Source organism: Vipera ursinii (genome assembly GCF_947247035.1).
Source record: "Vipera ursinii genome assembly, chromosome: 4".
NCBI classification, from domain to species: domain Eukaryota; kingdom Metazoa; phylum Chordata; class Lepidosauria; order Squamata; family Viperidae; genus Vipera; species Vipera ursinii.
Genome location: NC_139514.1, coordinates 33,849,169 through 33,875,341, shown reverse-complemented (window position 1 = coordinate 33,875,341; position 26,173 = coordinate 33,849,169). Strand labels below are relative to the sequence as shown.

Genomic DNA, 26,173 nt, shown 5'->3' with positions numbered 1-26,173 from the left:
TACCCAGTCAGAATCTTGGAACTGCACCACTATAGTTATCCAAATTTAATGATAAATAGCATAATTTCTCTGTTGTTAAGGTATTATTATTAAAGTTTTAACAATAACTATTACACTAGGTTACATATTTTTTAGAAATAGATTTTTTTATTACAAACCTATGGTATCTTATGCTATACCTGTATTACCATGCACACACTTATGTCTTCCTCTTCTTTGTTGCTTGAGTTTACATCAAAGTCTTTAGCCATCCTTTAGCCACCTTCAAGTTTACTTCTGTTGCTAGCTGCTATTCTAAACTGCTGCTGAAGCTTGGTAGTTTCTCAGCCTGGGCTGAGGTGGGATGAAAGGAAAAGGTGCTTTACCAGCTGCTGATTGATTTTTAATTCCTCAGCACTGCTGGTTGGTGTGGTGAAACTGCTGAGTTCTGCTTTTCCTTTCAGCTTGTCTGCTGCTAAGTTTCATGAAATTGAAGTCAACTCTTCCTTCACCATTGAGTTAATGGTTGCTCCATTCCCTCTTCTGCAAATGCTTCCTTTCTCCAACTTCCTTTCAGCTTCACAAATCTTTCTCCAACCACATCTACACACCCATACTCCTGTGGCTCCAGCATTTTCCTTTTACTATTAGAATTCAGATGTGGGGCAGTGTTCTTCATGCTTGCCTCGAAACCTTTCTATGCTGCCTTTCTCCCAAGGGAAAAACTCAAAAGAGAAAGAACACATGCTGGCCACTGCAAAGCTTTCCTTCCACAGCTGGCCATTCCAATAGACTTTGAGCTGTACTATTCTGATGAGAGACTCGTGCTTATTTCAGTCAACTTTCTGTAGATAAAAACTTCTGATATACAGTATGTCAATGACTTATGTAAAACTTATGTACGTTTTTCATTTATAACGCATACTAAACTAGGGATAATTTACTCAAATAGAAGCGGAATATTCTTGGATAGATTAATAACTTAATAGGAAGTGAACTAGTATTTTTATCACCCGAGTATAAGCTTTACTCTTGATCTATCATAAACAATTATCTGAAGAAAAAATAGTTTCTCCCTGGTTAAAATCTAAATTTTTAAGCCCTTGCAATGCAGGATACTTATATTCTTAAGGAACTCTTAAGTTTGGAAAATGTGGATAACTAGTGTAATGAGGGAGATGGATTGTAATGTACGTTTGTTTTATAACAAATGTGTACATCATACTTAACAATGATAAAATGGCTAGATTTGCTCAGGAAAAAGTAAACCATGGTTTATAATTCGCAATGGCTATGTTCCATCAATAACAAATGGTGACTCTGTAAACAGCTTAGAGAGGGCTGTAAAGCACTGTGAAGCAATATATAAGTCTGAGTGCTATTGCTATTGTTATTATGGCTTAGCTTGAAATGTGAATCATTAGGATGATAGGTGGCTGATTAGAATCAAAGCAGCTGGGGAAAAGGGGCATTCAAAACAATAAATTAACAGCCAAGCTTTTAGCCTGGCTCATTTTGGCCACTCCTAATCCTCAAAATCAAGTTGGATTTACTGTATATTTGGGTTTTATACATTATGCACCTGTAACTTGCATGTGGAACTAGTCCAGAACCATAAAAAAGCTAAGTCAGATATTTATTTGTGAATAGTTTTAAAGTTGTAGGGATATATTTCCTATTTTTAATGTGAAAAACCTTTAAAAGGTGTTTCTGAAGAGGGGTTTTTTGTGTGTTTTTTGAGCCTGCTGGATCAATCTGTCAATATGTGCACTTTATGATCACAGGTTTTTTAAAAAATCACAATAAGTAATGATTTCACCTGCTCAGTCCCTTGAGCCTCTAGTTCATGGGTGTCAAACTCACCACGTCATTTGATACGTTCTGACGTATCATGACTCTTTTTGCATTGCCGGCAATGGGGTGGGTGCGGCTTTGATATGATGAAACCGGCCCACGGGCCGGCAGTTTGACACCCCTGTAGTTCTTCTCATAAGTTTCTGAATGTTTTAACAAAAAAAAACAGTATTTTAATCTTCAAGTAACTTATCACATTTTCTCCAGGGTAGTGTATTAAGTTAAGGAAAATAATAGCTGTATTTTCTGCATAAAGTAACTGCAGAAGATTCATATTTGCAATTCTGGGAGGATGAAAATTTGGTTCTGAAAGTTCCTTAGCCAGTGAGTTTATGCATAGATTAACAGGAATCTTAAAAAGAAGGCATACCTTCTTAAAAAGAAGGCATACAACTCCCCTACATACAGGAATTAGCTTATATATTCAATATGGACAGTATTTAATATTTTATTGTTATGTATATATAGGGGTGGGTCTATACATAAGTTGTATATAGTATGTTTTAGGTGTGTGTCATGTATGTGTTTCACTTTGAGAGTGGGCAACTAAATTTCATTTTTGATGTGTGCCGTTGTGCCTACAGTAAAAGGACAATAAAGATTTGTCTTGTCTTGTCTTGTCTTATTTTAGTAGTAATCCCTGTGGATTACAACACATTCTGGTCCTGGAGTCTTTGTATAGATTCTAGATAAGAAACAATAATTTCCACTCAATGCTGAGATTCTTGCATTTTATTCATAGGCCTTGAAATAAAATTAAATGCTGATTTAAGGCCTCATAAAGTGAGGTCTAGATATTTCCCTATACTTTTCCATAAACCACATAAATATGGACGACACAAAATAAGAGCATGATCCAGATTATACCAAGTGGGCCTAAATTCCACTTGTTTGCAATAAGGATAGTTACCTTTACCAACCATTCTTGCAATTTTCATTCTAAATGGCATGAATAAAGCTTGCTGGTGATGCTGAGCAAACTAATAAGTTGGAAATTGGCAGGTTAGCCTTATCTTTTTTTTTTTAAGGATTAGAACGATTAAGTCCACTTACAGGTCTGGAGACAAGAGGTTGTCACAGCCAGAGGCCTTATTAATCTCAAAGATGTAAATAAGGTTTATGACTTCAGACACTGCAACTGGTGGCCAGTATGGAATGATCTCATTATTTGAGTGTGGAATCAAAGCTTCTTCTAGGAGAGACTGATATAAAGTTTTAAATAAGCTATCCAGACTCCTGTACTTATCGGAGTTGACCTATGATATAAATTATCATTGACACTCTTAACACTGTGCATCGGAATGGAGTGGAATTTTTCTTTGGGCTTACAGAATGAGAAAACGGCTTTAGGCTGATGGATCATTTTAATCAAAATTAGGCCGATGATAACCCCATATTTCAGGTATTCCCAAGGAACAGTACTATTTGATTCTTTCACAAGGTAACTCTAGGACACAGCCTTTCCAGGCTGTACTTCTATAAATTTTATTGATAAAGCAGAAAATGAAATGTTTATGTCAGTTGTCACGATTGAACTCCTTTCCCTCATGAGGAGTAAATATAGAAGGCTTCATATAGTTCGCATGCTTAGGCTATATTATCTATGCCACCTGTTTTAAATGTAATCTCGTACTTCTTAGTTTGCAATTGTTTTTGTGTTATGAATGAAACTCTGGCAGCTCAATTTCCTTTCAATATGCCCCAGTGACATAATTAATATTGGTTCTCTGTGTCTCTTTCTCTCTCTCCCTCCATGCTGCTTTAATGCCATCAGTACTGCCAGATAGTGTATGTTGTTCCACCTGCTTTTCCTCATTCTGTCTCCAATAATTGGTAGCTTTTATCCATGTGCATTTTGCATTTAATGTATCCTCACACTGAGCCTAATTGTCTGTGCCAATCACTTTGTATTTTTAATAGAAAGGCCCAGACTCTCTAATTAACAGCCTTGACCATTAAATTGAAAAAAGCAAAACAAGTTAGCAGTCAGTTTAAAACAAGATAAATGATTTGGTGTGGGAAGGAAGGAATGGAACAAGAGGCTTACTCAATAATGGTTTTAAAAATTCTAAATATATTAAGACCAACAGGGAAATACTTTTCAGAATCTTATATATGCAACGAAATGATGGGTAAGTACTTCTCATACAAAGAAGCAAATTTCTTGAATTTTCTTTTCTTCTGAAAGGAAGCTATAATTTTTTTTAAATATTGATCTGCAGATTCAGTTCAAATACCTTTCAAATCATAACTCAAATCAAATTATATAACAGAATTGGATGCAATATATTTTTTGCACAGGGACTGATTGCAAATCAATTCAGAAATCCAAAATGGATAAATTTTCTGAAATGGTTAAAGTTAAACTGTTGAACTGGATAGATTTCCCTGAACTGATTTTGCAAAAATGAATTTTGCCAAATTCCTATTAAACTAGGAGTTTGCAAAGAGATTTCAGAAATGTGTGTTAAAACAAAAGTTGATAAATGAAGGCCACAGTTCAACCCAGCTTATGTTTAGCAGTTTATAATTAAAAATAAAACAAAATAATTGAGCACTATAGAACAAGAACATCAATATTAAATAGAATAGAAAAAAATCAGGAAGAATACATGGTTATACATGTATGTAGATGTGTGTATATCATGCACATATGCACCCATGTATTAGCATTAATAAGCCAGATGGTACGATATTTTTCATTCAATTATTTATATTCATGATATAATTGTTATCTATGCCAATCTTTATAGTTCGAGCTGCTTTCTTTGCTAGGACCTAAGCAGGACAACTTATTTCCGGAAACCAACTTTCATTTAGAGGACACTTTCTTTGGAAAACATTGTCTCTCGCGTACAAGAAGCCTTATCTAAGAGAAATCTCAAAAATGTGGTAAAGCCATTTAACTCTTAAGTGAGGCATCAATCCATCTGTTTGGGAAATTGCACAAGAGAAGATACCACACTTTAATTTTTCTGCGGGTGGGGATGCCTTTGAGTCATTCTTGATATTAACCTGACACAACCAATTCCTGCATTTTCTTGGCAAGATTTCAGAAATTGTTTGCCATTGCTTTCTTCCTAGGCTGAGAGGGAATGACTGATGCAAAGTGAACTACCTGGCTTCATGCTAAAGACTAGAACAGAAGCCATTTGTACAATTTTGTGTACTCTTCTTTGTTAAGCTGTCCCTCTTTCTATTATTCCCTTTGCTGCCCAGTCATTGGATACAAAATGGGCGGCAAATAAATAGATAGATAGATAGATAGATAGATAGATAGATAGATAGATAGATAGATAGATAGATAGACAGACAGAATATTTTAGTTCTACTCTGTTCAGACATTCTTGTGATTTGCACTGATTTCTGTTAGGTTTTTTTCCTCATTCACAATAAGCTGTGGATTTTTTTTTATTCAGAGTTTGCAACTGTACTTTTATTATGCATTTTAAAGATGTCTCTGGCATTTTGAGCAACTTTTCCCATTAATTTCCTGTGAATTTCTTTGGGCATAGAAACCTACATATTGTAACATTGCTCTAAGTTTAATTAAAAAAACTCTTCTGAACTCAATGACGTGCATTCAATTGCAAGTTTCTCATACTTACACTTTATTGATTTAGCTTCCTTATTGCTCAGTATCAAGTTAAGGATAGCTTGTGCCTTTCACCACTCTGAAGGAGAAATTACCATCCTGAGAAGTAAGCATTTGTCTTCCAGCAGATGTCAGCGTAATTAAAGTCGCTCATCACTGCTGCTTCCTGCATCCTGAGTGATTTGCAGTTTCCTTTGGAATATATGACCCACATCTTTTCCTTGGTTGAGTGAATGATAGCAAACACAACCAATAGAATTGTTTTTATTCATATCAGTTTTCTGTTACATCTATTACATTCCTATATTAAAAGTTGAAGGTAATTTTATTTCCATACTAAACATTAGTACATATAAAACAAATGACAATGCATTTATGTGCTAGTAGTCCTTATGACTGAAGTGTAATAGTTACCATTATAATATCATTATCACATCTTTCCACTATCTGGGGTCCATTGCACTTTTTGTCACCAATCCCCAAAAGATGCAATTTAATGCCATTCTGATTAAGTTCACCTGAAAAATCTACTGTTCACGTGAAAATATCTTGAGACTTCTAGAAATACTGCTTTTGATTATTATAAATGGGATTCTGCTCTCCTTAAAACAATTCTATGACAAGGATATTTTCCTAGATTTGTGGCAGCAGAATTCTGCTTGAACATAAAAAAGCCTCAGTCAGGCTTTAATTGGTGTGAAAATTAAGGCCCTACCAGGAAGAAGGCTTGGTAACAGTGACCGTGCCCTTATCAACAGCAATGTGCCCAATCTGGAGCTCCCTTTGATTATGACTAAGATAAAGCTAGTCAGGGATACAGTATCTAGACTGCTGATGGATAGAACTTCTTATTGTAGTAAGAAGTAGTTGGTACTTGGATATCACCTATAAAGCACCACTCAGTGGCACAGGTACATATTAGCAACTGCCTTTTTCACACTGAATGTTCTCTGAGATTGTCTAAAGAGGGGACCACATACATTCTTGTCCTTTCAAGAGATGAAAATGGTCCATAAGACAATCTTCTTAGTGGTCAATTCTCATGTTTTAAAAAGCATTGTTTTCATTGGCTCACCTGGCTCCTTCTCACTTCTGGACTTCTGAAAGAGTTAGACTAACAAAGTTGGAAGGGACCTTGTAGTTCATCTAGTCCAACCTCCTGCTCAAGCAGCAGACCCTATTCCATTTCTGACAAGTGGCTGCCCAGTCTTTTCTTGAAAGCCTCGAGTGACATCTTATAAAGGCTGTTCCATTGGTAGATGGTTCTCACTGCCAGAAAAGTTTTCCTTATTTCTAAGTTAAATCTCTCTTTGATCACTTTCCATCCATTGTTCCTTGTCTAGCCTTTGGTGCTTTGAAAAATGGTTCTCAATATGCTTCTTTTTCATGGTCATTAAATTGGTATTGGCTGAAGGTTTGGGATTTGACTGTATGTTATTTGAAAGACTAGAATTTTGGCCTATAAAAACCCTATTTTTGTATTGTGGTTCGTCACACAGTCAGCCAAATGTTCAGACTAGATTTGGTATTTTTATCCACCTATCGAGTCCTTCCCAAAGACTTGGGATAGGCAGATGTTGTTGATGGTGTTATCACAGGATGTAAGCTGTTCCAAGTAAAGCTGCCTTTTGCAATTGACTGATAGTGATTTTGTCAACGCCAATCGTGTTCAAGTGGTGCTCCAAATGTTTTGGGATTGTACCCAAAGGTGCTTATTATTATTGGAAGTATCTTTGCTTTCGTTTGCCTCAGAAATTCTACTTCTATTTGCAGGTTTTTTTGTGTTTTATTTTTTTTCTTGTTCTTTTCTATTCTGTTAATTCCAGTACTGCCTCCACTATCAGACTTTTTTTCCTTTTTATTTTTACAGTTGTTAAATTTGGGGTTTTATGTGGCAGATCCTTGTCTGTTTGAATTCTAATGTTCTAAAGCACATTAACTTCTTGATTTTCTATCACGTTGTCTATTTTATGGTTCCATCAGTTCTTGCTTTGAAGCAAATAGTATTTCTTGCAGATATTCCAACTCATAATTTGCTAATTTGTTATACCAGTTTTGTAGTCCGCCTGTGCAATCTTCTTGCAGCAGCTAAGTAGGTGTTTCACTATTTCTTCAGCTTCTTTGCAGAGATAGCATTTTCTCTTTGGTACTGTATTATCAATTCTGGTTTTACAGTATATGCATTTGTTCTTAAGGTTTGGTCTTATGCAACCAGATTTAGTCCCTCTGTCTCTTTCTTCAACTTTCCTGATATTATTACCTATGGCCTATGGAAAAAATTAGTTGGCCATCAGACTAATATCTTTTAGCACAGGTGTTCCTATGATAGAATTATTTAATCCACTGACTAGTTTCTACATGTTTAGCTATATATATTTAACTTTTTAAGAGCTCTTAGCAGCTATGGCAACTATCATTCTGCCAGCTTTTCAAAACAATCCTTCCTATCAAATTGGTTTTTTCCTAACTGGTCCAGAGCCAATCCAGTAAAATATTAGCTCCCACAAAATACTGGTAAAATCAATCATATTTAAGGGCAAGGCTTGGGACTGTTGGACAAGCACTCTAGTGACAGGGGATTTATTCAAATTTTCTCTAGAAAAATGTGGAGAAGATATCCTTCTCTTTGATACCCTTTTCTTTGTTAGCACTTTCCAAATGGAAAAGGCAATATCTTAAAATCCCCAAGACAAAGAAAACTCATATTAAGTACTGAATAGCCTAAAATCTTATCAGGGTGATTGAAATTTAATCAGTAGCTGGGTTAGTAAAGGTTATTTATTTTCTATTGCTTGCAATAGTAAAGTTTCTATTCTTGCCTGTCTTGCAAAAAATGCAACACATTTTTTTAAAAAAAACTATGAGCAAATAAGCGCAATGTTCCATTAAACTTTTAAAATTGAAAGTTACAGGACTTGTTTTTGTGAAGTACTTAAATAGATTTAAACTTTTCTAGATGGAAAATATTCAACATTTTCTCTTCCAGGGGAATTATGTTTTGCCAAACCTTATCCTTATTCATAATTTTGGAAATAGTGAAATTACTCCTGTAAGACAATTGATATTTCTTGCTAATTTAATGGGAAAAAGAAAGAAAATGACAAGACTAGATGGGAATTAGAATAGTAGAATGTTAATATTTCACACTGAAACAAAGTTCTAGCTTAAATTTAGAATTTTATCCTGCTATATTTATTTTTAATGATTATTAGCCAAAGATGCAACACACATGGAAGTAATTTTGAATTTAAAGAATGGTCTAAAATGAATCACTTTTTCTGTCACTGAAATATTAAATTAACAAGCATTTTCAATAAAATGTGATGTTGTTTCCTTTGATATTGAAATAATAAGCACGCACAAATGGCTGATCCATGTTCATAATCATGAATGTTAATTTTATCTTAATATTATTGGAGAATACCGTTTTGAATAAAGATGCTGGATAAAAAAAAATCAAACTGTAAATTTCTTCAGGGATTAATAATGAAAGAGCAGAATAAAAATAAAACAAAACAAATACCTCACAGGTGTTTCATTTGGAACATGTCAAAATACCTTTAAAAAGCTGAAGATTCATGCCACCACAATGTCCGAAAATTTATTTTATACACAAATAATATCTTTGAACTGAAATGTCACACCGGATTGGGAAAACATACTTCATTTTTATTGTCTTTCAGGCATTAATGGCAACAATTAATTTGTACTGTAGATTTCTGTAACATGTTTAGCATGAATTCTGAACAGTAGAGCAGGCAACCCCCCCCCAAAAAAAAATAACAGTGGTAAGTAGACTTTAGAAATGTGAGCGTTTTAGTCCTTTCTCATGGTGACACTGGATGCAGAATTTTAAGCACTTTTTTCTTTCATTTTCAAGCATGGTCAAGCAGTCGTGTGAATAATTTTATTTTTTTATTAATAGAGCAAAGAGATTTCCTTTCCTAAATGGGAATACCTTCGTATTTATTTTTATATTTCATATTATCCAAGGCCACTTTAAACCTTTTTTCCCCCTTTCCTGTATTTATAACAGTTGATTTTTTTTCTTAAAGGTAGTGATGACTTCACATCAGAACAAATTATATATAATCTTTTTTGCATGTGTTCACATTTTATTTTGGAAAACAGGTGCTTAAAAATTTTAGAATCATTGTAAACAAATTCTAAAAAAGGAAAAGGAGAAAAAGAAAAAGAAAATCACAGTATTTACATAGATTTCATAAATGGCTTAGCCATACAGAACACAAGACTTTGGTTTTATCCCCCTTTTAACTTTGGTTTAACATTTATCAAGATTTGTTGTTACATTGCCAAATAAAGTCTTACCCAATGCAGAGAGGACTTTTTACAGGATTCTTCTGTAATATTTTTATACACTTATTGAATTTCTAAAACATTTCATTTCATGTAATTCATGGCAATACATTATAGGAAGGTTTTATTTAAGATATTAGTCACTACTGCCCAAACATTTAACATTTTACAAATTCACAAAAGTTTTTTCCCCCCTCCTATGTGGCAAAATGCACTTCCTAATGTCCATCTCCATTTCTCTCCTAAGCAACTTCCCAATAAGCTAGAGACTCAGCCTTTTCCCCAGAATCATAAATCGGTAAACCAAACCATATTCTTATTCTAATCCTACCTTCTTGCTGATTAAAAAAAGTCATTATATCCTCCCAAATGCTAGTTTTCTGCTAAAAGAGGAAACATTGCTAAACACTATTTCTCCTGATCTATCCAAATGTTTCTTTTTATGCTAACTTTCTAAAAAAATTCTCAAGCATAAAACAGGTCTACAAAGTTACAGTCTTGAATGTAACTAAAGATACATAGATTTCATTTTATTGTTACAATTTCTGTACTTTTGATAAATTATGTACCAGTTAAAAACACTAAAATCATCTCAAGGTGCAATATCTGTAGTGTTGTTAACAAAAACACACACATACACACAAAAATATATATATTCTATTTTGTGGAAAAATGCAGCTTAAGTATGACCACTTAAAAAAAGAAAGAAAAAACCTCCAATTATTTGTTTCCTTTTTGAATTTTTTTAAAAAAACAAAGGTAATTTTAAGGCAGTGGATAACCAAAAAAAAATCTGAACTAATTTTTAATTCCAGTCATTCATACTATATATCATGTAATTGGAAAAAAAACAATTGTTTTTCAGAATGCTATCAATAAAAAGATTTTCCTGTCTAAAAAAGACTTCATAATACACATTGGTATACACAATAACATGAATCTTGAATAATACCTGATTACCCTTTGACAATTATGTACATGTTATTAATAGTTTAGCAGATTTTTATTATATTATAAAGTGGTTAGTTTGATTTTTTCTATTTTTCCCTTACAGATTTTTTAAATATTTTTTTTTCTTACAATGATTTTTGAAAAACAGAAAAAAACTTTCATTTTTCCATAAGGCAATTTTATAAATTAAATACTCACTGTGCAAAGTAGATTTACTGATAGCAGTCAGAATTAGAAATGTACCTCTTTAAAGGGTGCAAAAAGATTGAAAATAAAAACATTACACTATACATCAGATTACGAGCAACTCCCAGAACAAAGCCTTACAGTGTATAAAAATAGCTACGTAAAAAATTTACATAAAGGCAAACCAAAAGTAATCTTCAGTGCAGACATTTACAAAAAATAATATATATATTCAAACTGAACACAATTTTGACCTATTATTACAGCTGTTGCCAAAATTAGTTTTGCTGAAATTTTGTAAGCTTAAGAAAAAGTGGATATATAATTTCTGAAAACTTGAAACAATGATCTGTCTAATACTTGAACCATGAAAAGCTGTCACATCTTCTTACATATCTTAAACATAATCCATGTTCATGCTTCTGTTGGTCTATGTTTATTTTCTAAAAACAAAACAAAGACAGTAAATAAAGATCTGATATAAATGTGGCATAAAGGGCACAGGAGGATATGGTTAAAATTTTAAAATTTTATTTTCTAATGTAACTAGCAATTGGTTAAAGAAAATTGCTCCATGACTGTTCATTTCTGTAATACTAGAAAGTTCTTGCTGATATATTGTTTAAATTGAATGGTGTAAGAAAAAGTAGGGAGCAAACATAAGCAACTGAATATTGACAGCGGCATGGAAATTAACAGGAAAAGCAATATACTACATATCAGACCTTGCTTCCAGAAAGTGATGATAGTTTCCAGAAATAGTTTAACACTGCTCCCCAATTACACTGCTTTTAAGAATTTTTGAAAAATTAGTTGAGAACATTCATACTGAACTATCTCAACTTGTACATTGCTTTGTGCTTATAAAGCAGATACATTTTTTTCTGAAGTTTAGTGAGGGAAACAGAAGACTGTGATGAACTGTTTTCCAATATTTGAAGCTCTGTCTTTTAGAAGATGAAGCAGAATAATTAAGAACTTCCAGAAGTCAGTACAAGAAAATATAGATTTACGTTACAAGATTGTGATGTGACATCAAGAAAAAAAAATCCCTCATGATCATGTGATCGCAATTCAGGTTCTGGCAACCCGCTCATGTTTATGACTGGTTGTAGCATCCGCAGTCACACGATCACAATTTTCTAGCTTTTTTGCTGATTTCTGGCAAAAAAAAACATCCATTGGGAAAGTTGGATTCCATTAACAGCTACACGATTGGCTTAACAACCATGTGATGGTGATTAGCTTAATGACTGCTATAAAACTTGTCATTAGAGTGGGTCTGACTCAATTTGCAATGACTTACGATGGAAATTCCTGTCCCAATTGTGGTTGTAAGTCAAGGACGATCTGTATATACCATCAAGTTGGTATCAATTTTTCATAACAACACAGACAGATTTTTCTCCAGGAGGATCTGTTTCCAACCTACTTCTTCAGGAAATCTAATTGACAGCATGATATAAATCCTGATAAACAGGTAAGTTTCTTGGACATTTGGACTCATTCTGTATGTAGATACACTATTTAAGCATAAATACTGGCCAAATAATTGTGCATTTCTAAAACAGGGAGACCTCTTCTCTTCCCTAGTAGAACCATGTAAAATTTTAATTAATATTTTACCTACCTAAAAATTATAAGCCATGTTACACAAGTCACAATGTGACGACAGAAAATGTGCATCAATGGTGGCATCCAGACTGTAATCCATAAAATCAATAAAACTTTCACAGTGAACCTTGAAGTTTTTATGATCACACGTATGATTTCAGAAATCAACCTTTTCTTTGAAACGGCACAAAATTAAAATATCGGAATGAACCAAATTGTTGATCTAGTCTTTCTCACTGCCTACATAGATGCTTAATACTTCCTCCTGATGGTATACTTCAGATTTGGAATGAATTGAATCAACTGCTTGCATGGAGTTCCTGGTCCATTCAGTGAGTATAAATCAGAAGTACTTTTATTGTGACAGCTACAGTAACAAAACCTTGCTAGCCTCTCTTACTTTATTCCCTCTCTTACTTTATTTTCATGTGAACTACAGACAGGCTTGTCTGAGACATTTTCTCAAATTAGTTTCTTGGCCTGGCTGAAACCCTGCTTAACCAACTGTTGCCATGATAGTAACTTTTCCTGCTTTTCTTCAAGGCTTCTCCCTATGCTCTCTACGAGATTGTCCAAGACAGCACTGGTTTAGTTGGCTATAAACTGCAACCTATAGCACATTTTAGAGCATATTTTTTATCCTAAACATTGAAAATACCAGCAAACTATTGCTGCTGAAGGCGCATTAAATTTTAAATGGCTAAACTTGCATTTCTCTTGATATGAATACATATAAGAAATTCCTTATTCCCTAATTTAACTATTGCAAGGATTAAATTAAATTTAGAGGAGATAAAATATTATAAAATTGTTAAACATACCTGGAATGGCAACCAAATAGTTTGGTATTTCAAGCTTCCAATTTATGATTGTTTTCTTCTAACTTTTTATTTTCCTCTATATTTCCAAGATCTTTATCTACATGTTTTGAAGCTGATCTGAAATAGAAATAAAAATATTAATGTCACATCTTGATATTATTATATCAAGTTACTGGATAGATGCACATCATTTTGTCTTATGAAACGTAAGATTCCTCTACTACCAACACAGGAGTCTGATTTTATTGGCATATGAAAGACTATAAAATTGAATCCTGGAATAATGTATACATAGTAACAATATTCAAATTCCATTTTGCTGTCATTTATAAACATATATTAACTCTTTTCGCTGGAGGAACTATTAGCAGGATTTGTGTTTCCTTCAAATAATATGCATATTGACACTGAAATACTAAACACATTTTTATCATTACAATACTGCATTTATATGGATTGAGATAATACCTGCTTTGCTGAAATCTAAACTGAAGGAAAATTAAAATGATATATCTTTCTAACTGGGTCCTCCTTCTCTGTGAAAAACTGATTTGGCAGGATTTCAATTAATTATGAACAAGTTCTAGAAAATAAAAATAAAACTATTGCTTATTTCACTCCTAGTGGTTTATAATTTTGATACTGGTTTTTCTCTCAAACATGTTTTATCTCATCCTAATATTTATATTTTCTTTTCTAAAACTACACTTAGGATAAAAATGCAAATTTATTTACTAGGTAGAATTTACTCATGCTATTTTTAGAAAATATATTTTGTAATGTTACACATGCTGTTTTTGCAGCTAGTCACGGGAAGGACTGGTCTAATTTGTACAAGCTTCCAGGTATCTCTTGAACCTAATGCTTATAAATGCATATCCACAGAAAACCCCTAGATATTCAAGAGAGGTAATGTCAGCAGTCCGACTAGAGAACCCAACAAAAGGAATCATCAAGGTAATTAAGTCCCAGCAGGCGCCACTTTACTGAGTACAGCATCTCAGAACTGAAGAACCAAAACCAATTCTGAGATTTCCCATGCAAAAGCTTGCTTAGTTAAACACTGGATTCCCTCTCCCCTCCCACCAGGTGTTTACATTGTCCAATAGTAATATTTCTTTTTGTTTGTTCTCCATCGAACTCCTGCGGCAGTAATCTTGGCATGGTGCAGGCTCTCATGGTCCATGAATGGCTTCTGGGCATTCCATTGCCTCCCCCCACTTCCTTTGGCAAAATGATGAAGCTAACAGGCATTGTAGCAAGTCAATCTTGACAGGTAAAGCAAAAGGGAAGCATGACTAATTTAAACAAAGACATTCATTTTTATTTATAAATTCATGTTTCAGTTGGTTGTGGGTTTGGGTAATTCAATACATTTTAAAGCTTTTATTACATAGAGAAAACTTTCACAATCTACTAAGATGAGAGGCATCTACAGGGAGTGCAGAATTATTAGGCAAGTTGTATTTTTGAGGATTAATTTTATTATTGAACAACAACCATGTTCTCAATGAACCCAAAAAACTCATTAATATCAAAGCTGAATATTTTTGGAAGTAGTTTTTAGTTTGTTTTTAGTTATAGCTATTTTAGGGGGATATCTGTGTGTGCAGGTGACTATTACTGTGCATAATTATTAGGCAACTTAACAAAAAACAAATATATACCCATTTCAATTATTTATTTTTACCAGTGAAACCAATATAACATCTCAACATTCACAAATATACATTTCTGACATTCAAAAACATAACAAAAACAAATCAGTGACCAATATAGCCACCTTTCTTTGCAAGGACACTCAAAAGCCTGCCATCCATGGATTCTGTCAGTGTTTTGATCTGTTCACCATCAACATTGCGTGCAGCAGCAACCACAGCCTCCCAGACACTGTTCAGAGAGGTGTACTGTTTTCCCTCCTTGTAAATCTCACATTTGATGATGGACCACAGGTTCTCAATGGGGTTCAGATCAGGTGAACAAGGAGGCCATGTCATTAGATTTCCTTCTTTTATACCCTTTCTTGCCAGCCACGCTGTGGAGTACTTGGACGCGTGTGATGGAGCATTGTCCTGCATGAAAATCATGTTTTTCTTGAAGGATGCAGACTTCTTCCTGTACCACTGCTTGAAGAAGGTGTCTTCCAGAAACTGGCAGTAGGACTGGGAGTTGAGCTTGACTCCATCCTCAACCCGAAAAGGCCCCACAAGCTCATCTTTGATGATACCAGCCCAAACCAGTACTCCACCTCCACCTTGCTGGCGTCTGAGTCGGACTGGAGCTCTCTGCCCTTTACCAATCCAGCCACGGGCCCATCCATCTGGCCCATCAAGACTCACTCTCATTTCATCAGTCCATAAAACCTTAGAAAAATCAGTCTTGAGATATTTCTTGGCCCAGTCTTGACGTTTCAGCTTGTGTGTCTTGTTCAGTGGTGGTCGTCTTTCAGCCTTTCTTACCTTGGCCATGTCTCTGAGTATTGCACACCTTGTGCTTTTGGGCACTCCAGTGATGTTGCAGCTCTGAAATATGGCCAAACTGGTGGCAAGTGGCATCTTGGCAGCTGCACGCTTGACTTTTCTCAGTTCATGGGCAGTTATTTTGCGCCTTGGTTTCTCCACACGCTTCTTGCGACCCTGTTGACTATTTTGAATGAAACGCTTGATTGTTCGATGATCACGCTTCAGAAGCTTTGCAATTTTAAGAGTGCTGCATCCCTCTGCAAGATATCTCACTATTTTTGACTTTTCTGAGCCTGTCAAGTCCTTCTTTTGACCCATTTTGCCAAAGGAAAGGAAGTTGCCTAATAATTATGCACACCTGATACAGGGTGTTGATGTCATTAGACCACACCCCTTCTCATTACAGAGATGCACATCACCTAATATGCTTAATTGGTAGTAGGCTTTCGAGCCTATACAGCTTGGAGTAAGACAACATGCATAAAGAGGACGATGTGGTCAAAATACTCATTTGCCTAATAATTCTGCACTCCCTGTATATCAATGTGATAACATTTTAAACAGTTTGGCTTCAGATATAAATGGCCAAACCCATATAGGTGCTACAAATGAATTCCCTTTGGGGGTCCTATAGCTATCACCTCTTCTAAAGAAAAGATGAGTGAGCTGATGTCTATGCTCAATATGGATTTTGAGCAAAAGGTATCAAGAAAGTTCAAGTGCAAAGTGCAGAGAAACAAGAGTGCAGAAATCCTGTAAAGGCATATTGGTGGAATAGGTTTCTTGGATTAGAAAACTGCTGCAGATATTTTAGAAAAAGAAATTGAACTCATAAATAATATGAAGGCATATAACAGAAACCATGTTATAATACTAATAAAGTTGGAAGGGAAATTGGAAGTCATCTAGTCCAACCCCTGCTCAGGCAAGAAACGCTATACCATTTCAGACAAATGGCTGTCCAGTCTCTTCTTAAAAATTTCCAGTGTTGAAGCATTCACAACCTCTGGAGGCAGTTTGTTTCACTGATTACTTGTTCTGACTGTCAGGAAATTTCTCCTTAGTTCTAAGTTGCTTTGCTCTTTGATTAGTTTCCATCCATGGCTTCTTGTCCTGCCTTCAGGTGCTTTGGAGAATAGATTGACTCCCTCTTCTTTGTGGTGTCCCCTGAGATATTGAAACACTACTATCATGTCACCCCTCACCCTTCTCTTCATTAAACTAGACATACCCAATTCCAGCAGCCGTTCCTTATATATTTTAGCCTCTAGACCTCTAATCATCTTTGTTGCTCTTCTCTGTACTCTTTCCAGAGTCTCAACATCTTTTTTACATCGTGGTGACCAAAACTGGATGTATTCCAAGTGTGGCATTATAAAGTGGTATTAACACTTCACGTGATCTTGATTCTATCCCTCTGTTAATGCAGCCTAGTACTGTGTTGGCATTTTTGGCAGCTGCAGCACACTGCTGGCTCATATTTAAGTGATTGTCCTCTAGGACTCCAAAATCCCTCTCACAGTTACTACTATTGAGCAAAGTACCACCTATATTATACCTGTGCATTTGGTTTTTCTTGCCTAAATGTAGAACCTTACTTTTTTCCCCATTGAATTTCATCTTGTTAGATAGTTATTTATAGTTATAGCTATAAATAATATGTAACATAAAAAATTAGGTCATAGCTATAGGTAAAAAACTTGGTGTGTTTTGGATACCATACCAGTATTTGGATACACACACACACACACACACACACACACACACACACACACAGAGAGAGAGAGAGAGAGAGAGAGAGAGAGAGAGAGAGAGAGAGGGGGGGGGGAGGGAGAGTCTCTAATTAGATCCCAGTTATTTTTGTGAAATACTTTTGTTCTTAGTGGAAAATATAGGACATTCTGATGAATAACTATAAATCTAAAATCACCTTTAACAATGCTACATGTTAAAGTCTTGCCAAAGGTGGTGGTGGGGATTATATTAAAACAGAACAGACCCAAAATATACATAGAGTAATAACTTTCTGGCCTGCTTTCATCACAGACGTGATGTGAATAACTGATCAGAAGTGCCTGAGAAGGATGATTGATAATAATACCAAAATTAATGAGTGGGTTATGGATTAGAGAAGATTTTAAAAATAGAAAGTACTTCCACTTCCTGGGCAGCTGTTTCTATTGAATCTTATTTTGCTAAATATGTTGTCACTGTTTTCATCAAAGCAGCAACAATTATTTTATTACGGTATACAATCATGCTCAAAATAGGTTACTTGCAATAATCTTTTAAGTGATTAGGTTTATTCTAAAATGATAGCAACATTCAGTTCCATCATAATCTCTGTTAATTTCATTATCAGCTTTAAATAAACTGATGATAAGCCAATTTGCCCTCTTCATAAATTAATGTGAACTACTGACAACACATTCATATTATTATTGTAGGTAATAAAACAAGTTCAGCACTAGGTATGGAAATCCAGCAAAGAAATAATAAAGGACAATTTTCAGACTGATTTTTTTTGACTGATTATTTTGATACATTTAAAGAAATAAATTTTTAAAATGAAAAAGGAAATAGACTGCATGGATAGCAATAGAAGTAATAGCTAAATAAAAGCAGTGTATGGACCGGTTATCATGATATAAAAACATAAAATTAATCCTAGGCCTCTGTATGTAGTAAAAGTGCCAAACCAAATTTTTAAGCAAGACAGAAAGCATTTAAAGCATTTAAAGCCTAAGTCCTATCTGATAGTGAGATAATAATAACTTCTATACAATGTACCATTAAAATATGTTTGATGTCTTAGTATTGCTTTTCTCATCCTTTTTAAGATATCAGCCAATGAAAATGAACGGAAATGAAAATGTGATATGACATGTTTATTTGTGTGTGTGTGTGTTGTACACTATTACAGTATTAGAACAAATGCAATATGATATGTTTTAAATTATAGTGTTAGTTAATTGTTAATTAAATTTCAAAGGTATTTCAAACTCTCTTTACGTAAAAGAAATACATATAGTCAGGGCTTTTTTTCTCATAGAACGCTCAGAACGGAGTTCCGGCACCTTTTTTGAATGGAACCTTGTAGGGTAGGCAAGACAGGTTGTATGACACATGTGAGTTCCGGCACCTTTTTCTTTTTTTAAAAAAGCACTGCATATAGTTAGTTTTGCCTGAATAGGTGGTAACTCTGAAGAATACCTAAATTTCTAGAACTGCAGCTGTTATATAACTTTTTTTAGCTGGTCTACTTGACTGCTACTGATAGAATAGCAGAAGAAATTAGGAAGACATTTTAAGAACAGAAAAGGCCACAACACAAGGCTACTTATTTAGTTTAGTTTTGGAAAGCAACTTCATTCACTGTAATTAAACTAATTCAGTCCTTGTTTATGCAGAGTTTCCAGAAATAGAATTGAACCCAGAAATGAACAGCTGGTCTTCTCTATAAAGTTGTGCTGTGATTTTGGCCATGGGAATATCATGTAATCACATAGCACAGGGCTTTCTACACAGCAGACAACTTTCATGTATGCATGAAGGGTTATTAAATGACCTGAAACTTTGCATTATGAGATTTATATCCGCAGCCTTTTTATGGCTGTTGGTTCCCCAATCTAGTTCTAAGAATCACTATCAGCGGATAGAAATAAAGTCAAAAGCTATCAAGAATATGATTTTCCTGCCTTCTCACTTGACATACAGTGAGTAAGCATGTCAACTCCCACATTTAAAGGAGTCCCAGTTTACTTCAACTCATAAGGAATAACTGTGGAAAGTAACTTCCAGGCTAATGGGTTCTGCAAAGCAAAAGCAAAAACAAACCCCATTCCACTCAACTTTTCCGAGGAAAACTTGATAGGACATGTCCAAAGCCAAGAGATGTCCAAAGCCAAAGGCATAATAAAGTATACAAAAGAGTAACTTTTATTTTGTTTTCTTACTAATAAACAAATCAAGTCTTGTTTATTTCAAGCATACTACCATGTCCCTGAATAGCAAGCAGTTATGCTATTTAAAACATTAATTGAATACTAATTTGCAGTAAATAACACTACTTTTTAAATATCAACATTAAACTGACAAAAAGCTTACTTTACAAATAAGCAAACAAATGGACTATATTTTGAATTTTTAAAGAATTGTGATACAATAGATAGTTAAGAAATCATGCTAATATGTAACGTCAAACCTCAGTTGTATAAAACACTATTTTATATATAAATTATTTTTTGCAAACAAAGGAAAATGCATAAACTACACCAAAGGTCTTTTTTTCATACCTTGAACATTTTAGCATTTCATAAAAGGATGATTTTGTGAGCTACACATAGAACTTCATGTCCTCTGAGCTTCAGTTAACATGAATTAAGGAATCCACCAACAACACACATTGTAGTTAACTTCAGGCCATGGGGAATATTTACTGATAACTATTACTCTGACAATATGATGCCTTATTTTGTCTTATTAAAGGTCCAAATGAACTAATTACAGTTACAGCATGTCCACTGCAATTACCTAGGGAGAGACTGTAATTAACATGAGTGAAAAGTAATACCTATGGTGATTATTTCTATCTAACAAGTGCTTCTTAAGACAACACAGTATTTGCTTATTTTTAAACAATTTTGTGGTTAGTTACAACATTCAAACTTATGAATCCTATTAGCTAACCATCTAATAAGTGGCTAGGGAAAGGACTAGTCCCATAATGATATTCTTCTATTTTTAGGTGACAAGTAGATAAGTCCTTGCAATAGTCCCATTCTCAATACACTGAATTGAGCCTACTTTTTTTTCTTTTGTACTCTCATCATAAACGAGGTGGATTAAAAATTACAGAGGCAATTTGTTTATAGATTAAGTGAAATGCAGTTTTGGGAAAAAATGCTGCAGTTTTTGAACTATTTACATAAAGTTGTATGTGCTTACGTGAAGGGCTTTCCTGCTAAATGATCAGGGTCTAATTTCTAGCATTCTGATATTTTTCTGTGGCTAGCTGATATTTTAACTGTGGTTAGCCTCTTCAGAGGCAAAATGATCTGCTCCATAGCATACAGAAATCCTTAACTTACAACTGGTGGTTTTATGTTTTTTTCAAAATTATGATGGCTTTGGAATAAGTATTGTGAAATGTCACTTGCCCCCCCTGTGGTCATGTGACTGTATTATGGTTGCTTGGCAACTGACTCACATTTACAACTGGTTGTAGAAACCCATGATCATGTGGCCAAAAAAAAAGTCGATTCAAAAGATTGGGTTCACTTACCAACTGTGCTATTATTTAATGACATGATTTGCTTATTGACTGCTATAAAAATGTCAGAAAAAATGGATTCAGTCACATGGGTACCTCAACTAATGATCACAATGAGTGGATATTAGGTTGAGGAGAACTTGTCAGCAGCTCTGATCAGTCGTTGATTGGGCTCTTCTGTTTGTGATTAAGTAATCTAGCTTCTGACTGACATACCTGTCTAAAATGCAGTGGATGTGTTAAATCACTGTTGATGAAAGTGGATTTATGTCATCCATAGATGACTGAATAATTATTGGGATTTACTTAATTGATTTGTAAATTATTTTTACAATCTGTATCTCTATCTCTATTTCCATCTATCTTTTGTTGGATTTAAAATCACTGCTTCTTCACATGCCAGTGACAACTTCCAGTGAAATGTCATGATATCAGAGAACTGGCCCATAGCCATTTAGCCTAGAATGCTCATCACCTTTTAATTGACACCAGCTGTGAAAGCCTACACCAATATATCTTTTGTGCTGTCTCGTCATTTATTTCTGCACTTGATACATTCATACATTTTTAAAAACCTGCAAACTGCCATATAATTACTTCGAATAAAGGACAAGAAAAATATTTTAGACAAATAAACACAAAAACATACTTTGCCTATTTTTAAAAAATGCTAGAAAGCAGATCTGATGAGGTAACATATTTTATTTCCATAAAATATTAAGAATGTTAGTGAAGACTCACTTTGATTTCTTCATGCATAGCCAGTAAGCAACACCTGCAACCATTGCTGCTAGAAGAAGACCAACCACGATTCCCACTATCAATTTTGCCTGATCATTAATATTTTCCCTATTATCATCTAAAACAAAAGAAGAAAGGGATGATGGAGTGCTTTGAAGAAATAAAATATGGAACACACACTATAGATTATAACATCCAAAAAGAATTTTTAAATTTAAAAGCTTATTTAAATGCAGCAACAAAAAATACCATTATGAGAGCATACATATTTTACAGTATAAAATTATCTTGGCTGCAATCCTTAAACCATTTGCCGTATCCAAATTTTGCTGTTGCCCTTTTTTCACAAGGATGGCACAGATTTTACAAATGAGATTTTTGCAGTCTGAGAACTGTCTGAAAAAAATCTACCTTTGAAGCATTAGAAATAGGCAGAGCAATCCTATGCCCAATCAAGTTTTGCTAAATGAGATAAGCAATTTATCTCCAACTGTCAGCATGGAAGAAAGGAATACATTTAGTTTAACTATTTTCCTATTGTTTGAAGCCTGGGGGTGGGGGTGAGGTATGGTTCTTTTTTAGCTTAATCCTTCTTGCTTCATTCCTAGCAGAACTTTACAAGTTTCCTCTAAAGCAATAAAGGCAATCCTCTTAGAGCAGGGGTGTCAAACTCAATTTCATTGAGGGCCGCATCAGCATTGCGGTTGCCCTCAGGGGGCCGGGTGGGTATGGCCTGGGTGGGCGTGGCCAGAGTGCGTATGGCCTACTGGGTGGGCGTGGCCAGCTCTACATCGTTCGCATCAAGGGTGCCCAAAAACTGCCTCCTCCGCCCAACTGCTCTGCCAGCCCCGCCCCCTGCCCCTGCCTGCCCACTGCCTCCATGCCCACTGCAGCACCATGGCAGCCACATCCTCCGCCTGCGCCCCGCAGCATCATTTGCATGCAACGGGGTGCAAGGGCACAGTCTTGTCTCCGCTGCTCGGCTGCCATGTCCTCTGCATGGGCCATGCTCCTTCCGGGGAGGGGGGCTGCTGGTGAGGTGGCCAAGGTGGGGAAGTAGGGCTGGGGCAATGGCACACGTGCCCACAGAGAGGGCTCTGACTGTCGCCTCTGGCACATGTGCCATAGGTTTGCCACCACTGCTCTAAAGGCTTTTTGAGCTTCAGATCTTTTAGTTCTGGGTGGAAAAGAAAAGGAAAAACAGAATCACACAAACTGCCAAATATTTTCTATTTTACATTAAATCTCAATGCAGACTTAGCATTATTGCTTCTCATAGAGGCTTCTTCTGTGCACACACTTTCATTGAGTATAAATGCTGTTGGATACTGTTTAAAAACTGTTCTTGGTTATTTAGTCAATTTGATCAGTTGCCATAAGTGCACCCATCAAATAGATTATTTTTGACAGTGCCAGAACACTTGAGCCATTATACTGGGTGAGAAACTAATATAAATGGTTTCTGTACTTTTTCCTGCAAAATAAAAAAAATGGTTCTTTGTTAATTTAATTTTTAATTTAATTTTATTGAATTTATATACCGCCCTTTCCCGAAGGACTCAGGGAAGTTTACAGGGTATAATTTTTAAAACATTAATACAAAATTAAGACCAATTTAAAAAAGATTAAACTAAGTCCCTGCAACATGTAAAACCCCAGTTAAAACCCCAATTAAAACTCAGCCTGAGCCGGAAAGCTCGAAGAGCCAGGTCTTCAGGTCTCGGCGGAATGATCGAAGGTCGGGGGCAGTCCTAAGCTACGCAGGCAGCTGGTTCTAGAGGGCAGGTGCCCCCATAGAGAAGGCCCTCCCCCTGGGTGTCATCCGCTGGCATTCTTTGACCGGCGGCACCCTGAGAAGACCCTCCCTGTGGGAGCGCACAGGACGAAGGGAGCTTGATGCCAGCAGCAGGTGTTCCCTCAAATATCCTGGACCCAAGGGCTTTATAGGTCATCACCAGCACCTTGAATCTCACCCGGAGGGCAACTGGAAGCCAATGCAGCTCGCAGAGCAGAGGTGTTACATGGGAGTAACGGGAAACTCCCATCACAACTCGCACGGCTGCATTTTGCACCAGTTGAAGCCTCCGAGTGGTCCTTAAGGGCAGCCCCATGTAGAGTCTATATAATAAAGTATACAAAGATAGTCTATATAATAAAGTATACAAAGATAGATAGATAGGTAGATAGACAGACAGACAGAGAGACAGAGAGACAGACAGACAGATAGATAGAAAGACAGATAGATAGATAGATAGATAGATAGATAGATAGATAGATAGATAGATAGATAGATAGATAAGGTACTACAGAATTAGGAGATAAATACTGGAGTAAATGATTTAAGGATTACAGCCTTCTTTGTTAAATATCATATATTAAATACTGTTAAATATTAAATACAGTGGTACCTCTGTACTCATTGTTAATTGGATCTGGGAGGCACAATAAGTACCAGAAATGAGAACCAAACTATTTTTTTCTCATATAGAATAATGTAGGGAGTCACAGGCAGTCAACATCAACACATTCTAGCTTGTATGTTGAGTACCAAACAAATGATAACTACCGGGGACAATATTTTCATGTCAAAATGTGTTGAGCATTAAATTTGATGAGTTTCAAAGGAGTACCAGGGTACCACTGTATTACATACTCATTTTAATTCCATATGAAGAGCAGTGTAAATTTGTGAAAAATAGATTTTTTTCTCAAAAAATGCAACTTTTTCTTACTATCCTTGTGTGCTTAGGTTAGCTTTAGATTTAGCCAAATGTTGACTTTTCTGAAATCAGTTAAGACCTTGGGCATTATTACTGTTTCTAATGAAAATTGCATGATGGTGTTTGAGTTAAACTTTTATTTTACATAGTGATGTATTAGTACTATTTTGACTGCATAGCAGTAAAACCTAGCATTTAAAATTATTTCTATTTAATTTTCCTTTTTAGAACTCTACCCTTAATCCAGAAAAATAAGTATAACAGTTTTGAATTAATAGTATTAAATGTGGAATATTTTTATGTTCTTACCACTTTTTTCTTCTGGTTCATCAGATTCTGGAATACTTACTGAAACAAAGGAACAACAACAAAATAAAGCTGCTGATATCTAAGTCACCTTCAAAATTTCCACCTTTAAAGATATTTAATAATCTATATTTCAGCTGAGCCCAAAATATTCTTAATGCAGCATCAGCCTCAAAACAAAATGATTAATCTTATTTTTAAGGCAGCAATCTTTATTTTGTATCTATAATGCATCATGTGAAAATGCTTTATTCTAAAAAATGACAAGTTTAATCTTGCAAATGCCTAGTCAGAAGGAGTATTTATGTGTTGTTTTGTCCTGCATTCTGACTTTTTGTCACTTTATTACTGTAGACAGAGAGCTGATTAAACTTTAGCACCATTGAATGAATTTAGAAGTCAACCTTTGATCAACTCTTCTGGAGACCCTTACAGAGAATGAGAAGAGCCATCAAACAATTTATAGGAATTGCCCTAGATAGCCTCACTGAAAATCCCATAGTATAGACTACAAAACTGAGAATAATATAATTTATACATTTCAGGAATTTGGTAAATGGTACAAAAGTGTTCTATATATAGAAGTAAATCTTTATAGTATAAGCTTATTCTTTGAATGGTTAATATTTTGTCTAACTACATAATTGTCTATTGAGCACGAACTATGCACTTATTTGTTATGTTGGTCTTCACATGTTCTTCTGGAGACAGCACATTAATCATAATTGGAACATAAGAAACAGATAATTCAACAGCATTAATTCCTGTTATAATTTATTCATATGAGTATTCAGTTGTGTGTTAAATACAACTATTGATTAGTTAGTATGTTATAATTAGTGACAATGATTATAATTCCTCTTGTCATGACCATATTGAGTTCATATATAATGCACATTCATCCATTAGTTTCTACAAAGTTTACTTTACATACTTATGGCAAGAAATTGTGCACCATTGGTGATTTCTTAAGGAAAAGGACTGGTTAAAAAGAATGACTCAAAGTGTATTGATAATATGAAATTTTCATCTGAGTGCCACTACAGAACCTATTTTAGAACCGCTGCTAAATTGCGTATTCAGTAATAACTGATTTTCCATTAGTACTATGCTGACGAGAAGAAAAATGAGAAACTCAAAGACTACATGCACTGAATAAGTGTGTTGACTATCATTAATGGCTCTCAACTTCGACAGCACCCTAAATTATATTTAAAAAATGAAAACAGAAGTTTCTCAATGTATTCTATTATAACCATTAATTATGGAGACATAATTTAGTCCAGGTCTGAGGTAGCATTGTTTAATTTAAAATTGGTAACCTGTTGTCACCTTAATAATAGTCTACCATAGCA

General features: G+C 34.9%; 1 protein-coding gene across 2 annotated transcripts in view; it reads right to left on the bottom strand.

Moving 5' to 3' along the window:
* Positions 1 to 13,317: 13,317 nt before the first annotated feature.
* ALCAM (activated leukocyte cell adhesion molecule) overlaps positions 13,318 to 26,173 on the bottom strand; it is a 112,364-nt gene continuing 99,508 nt past the window's right edge. The window contains exons 13-15 of one of the 2 annotated variants that reach the window (XM_083361371.1): positions 24,822 to 24,860; positions 21,793 to 21,910; positions 13,318 to 13,434 (exon numbers count right to left, since the gene is read on the bottom strand). In XM_083361371.1, coding sequence (XP_083217497.1) covers positions 13,347 to 13,434; positions 21,793 to 21,910; positions 24,822 to 24,860 — 245 coding nt within the window. In that variant the 3' untranslated portion in view covers positions 13,318 to 13,346. The remainder of the gene's footprint in view (positions 13,435 to 21,792; positions 21,911 to 24,821; positions 24,861 to 26,173) is intronic. The other variant, XM_083361372.1, reaches the window with a different exon arrangement.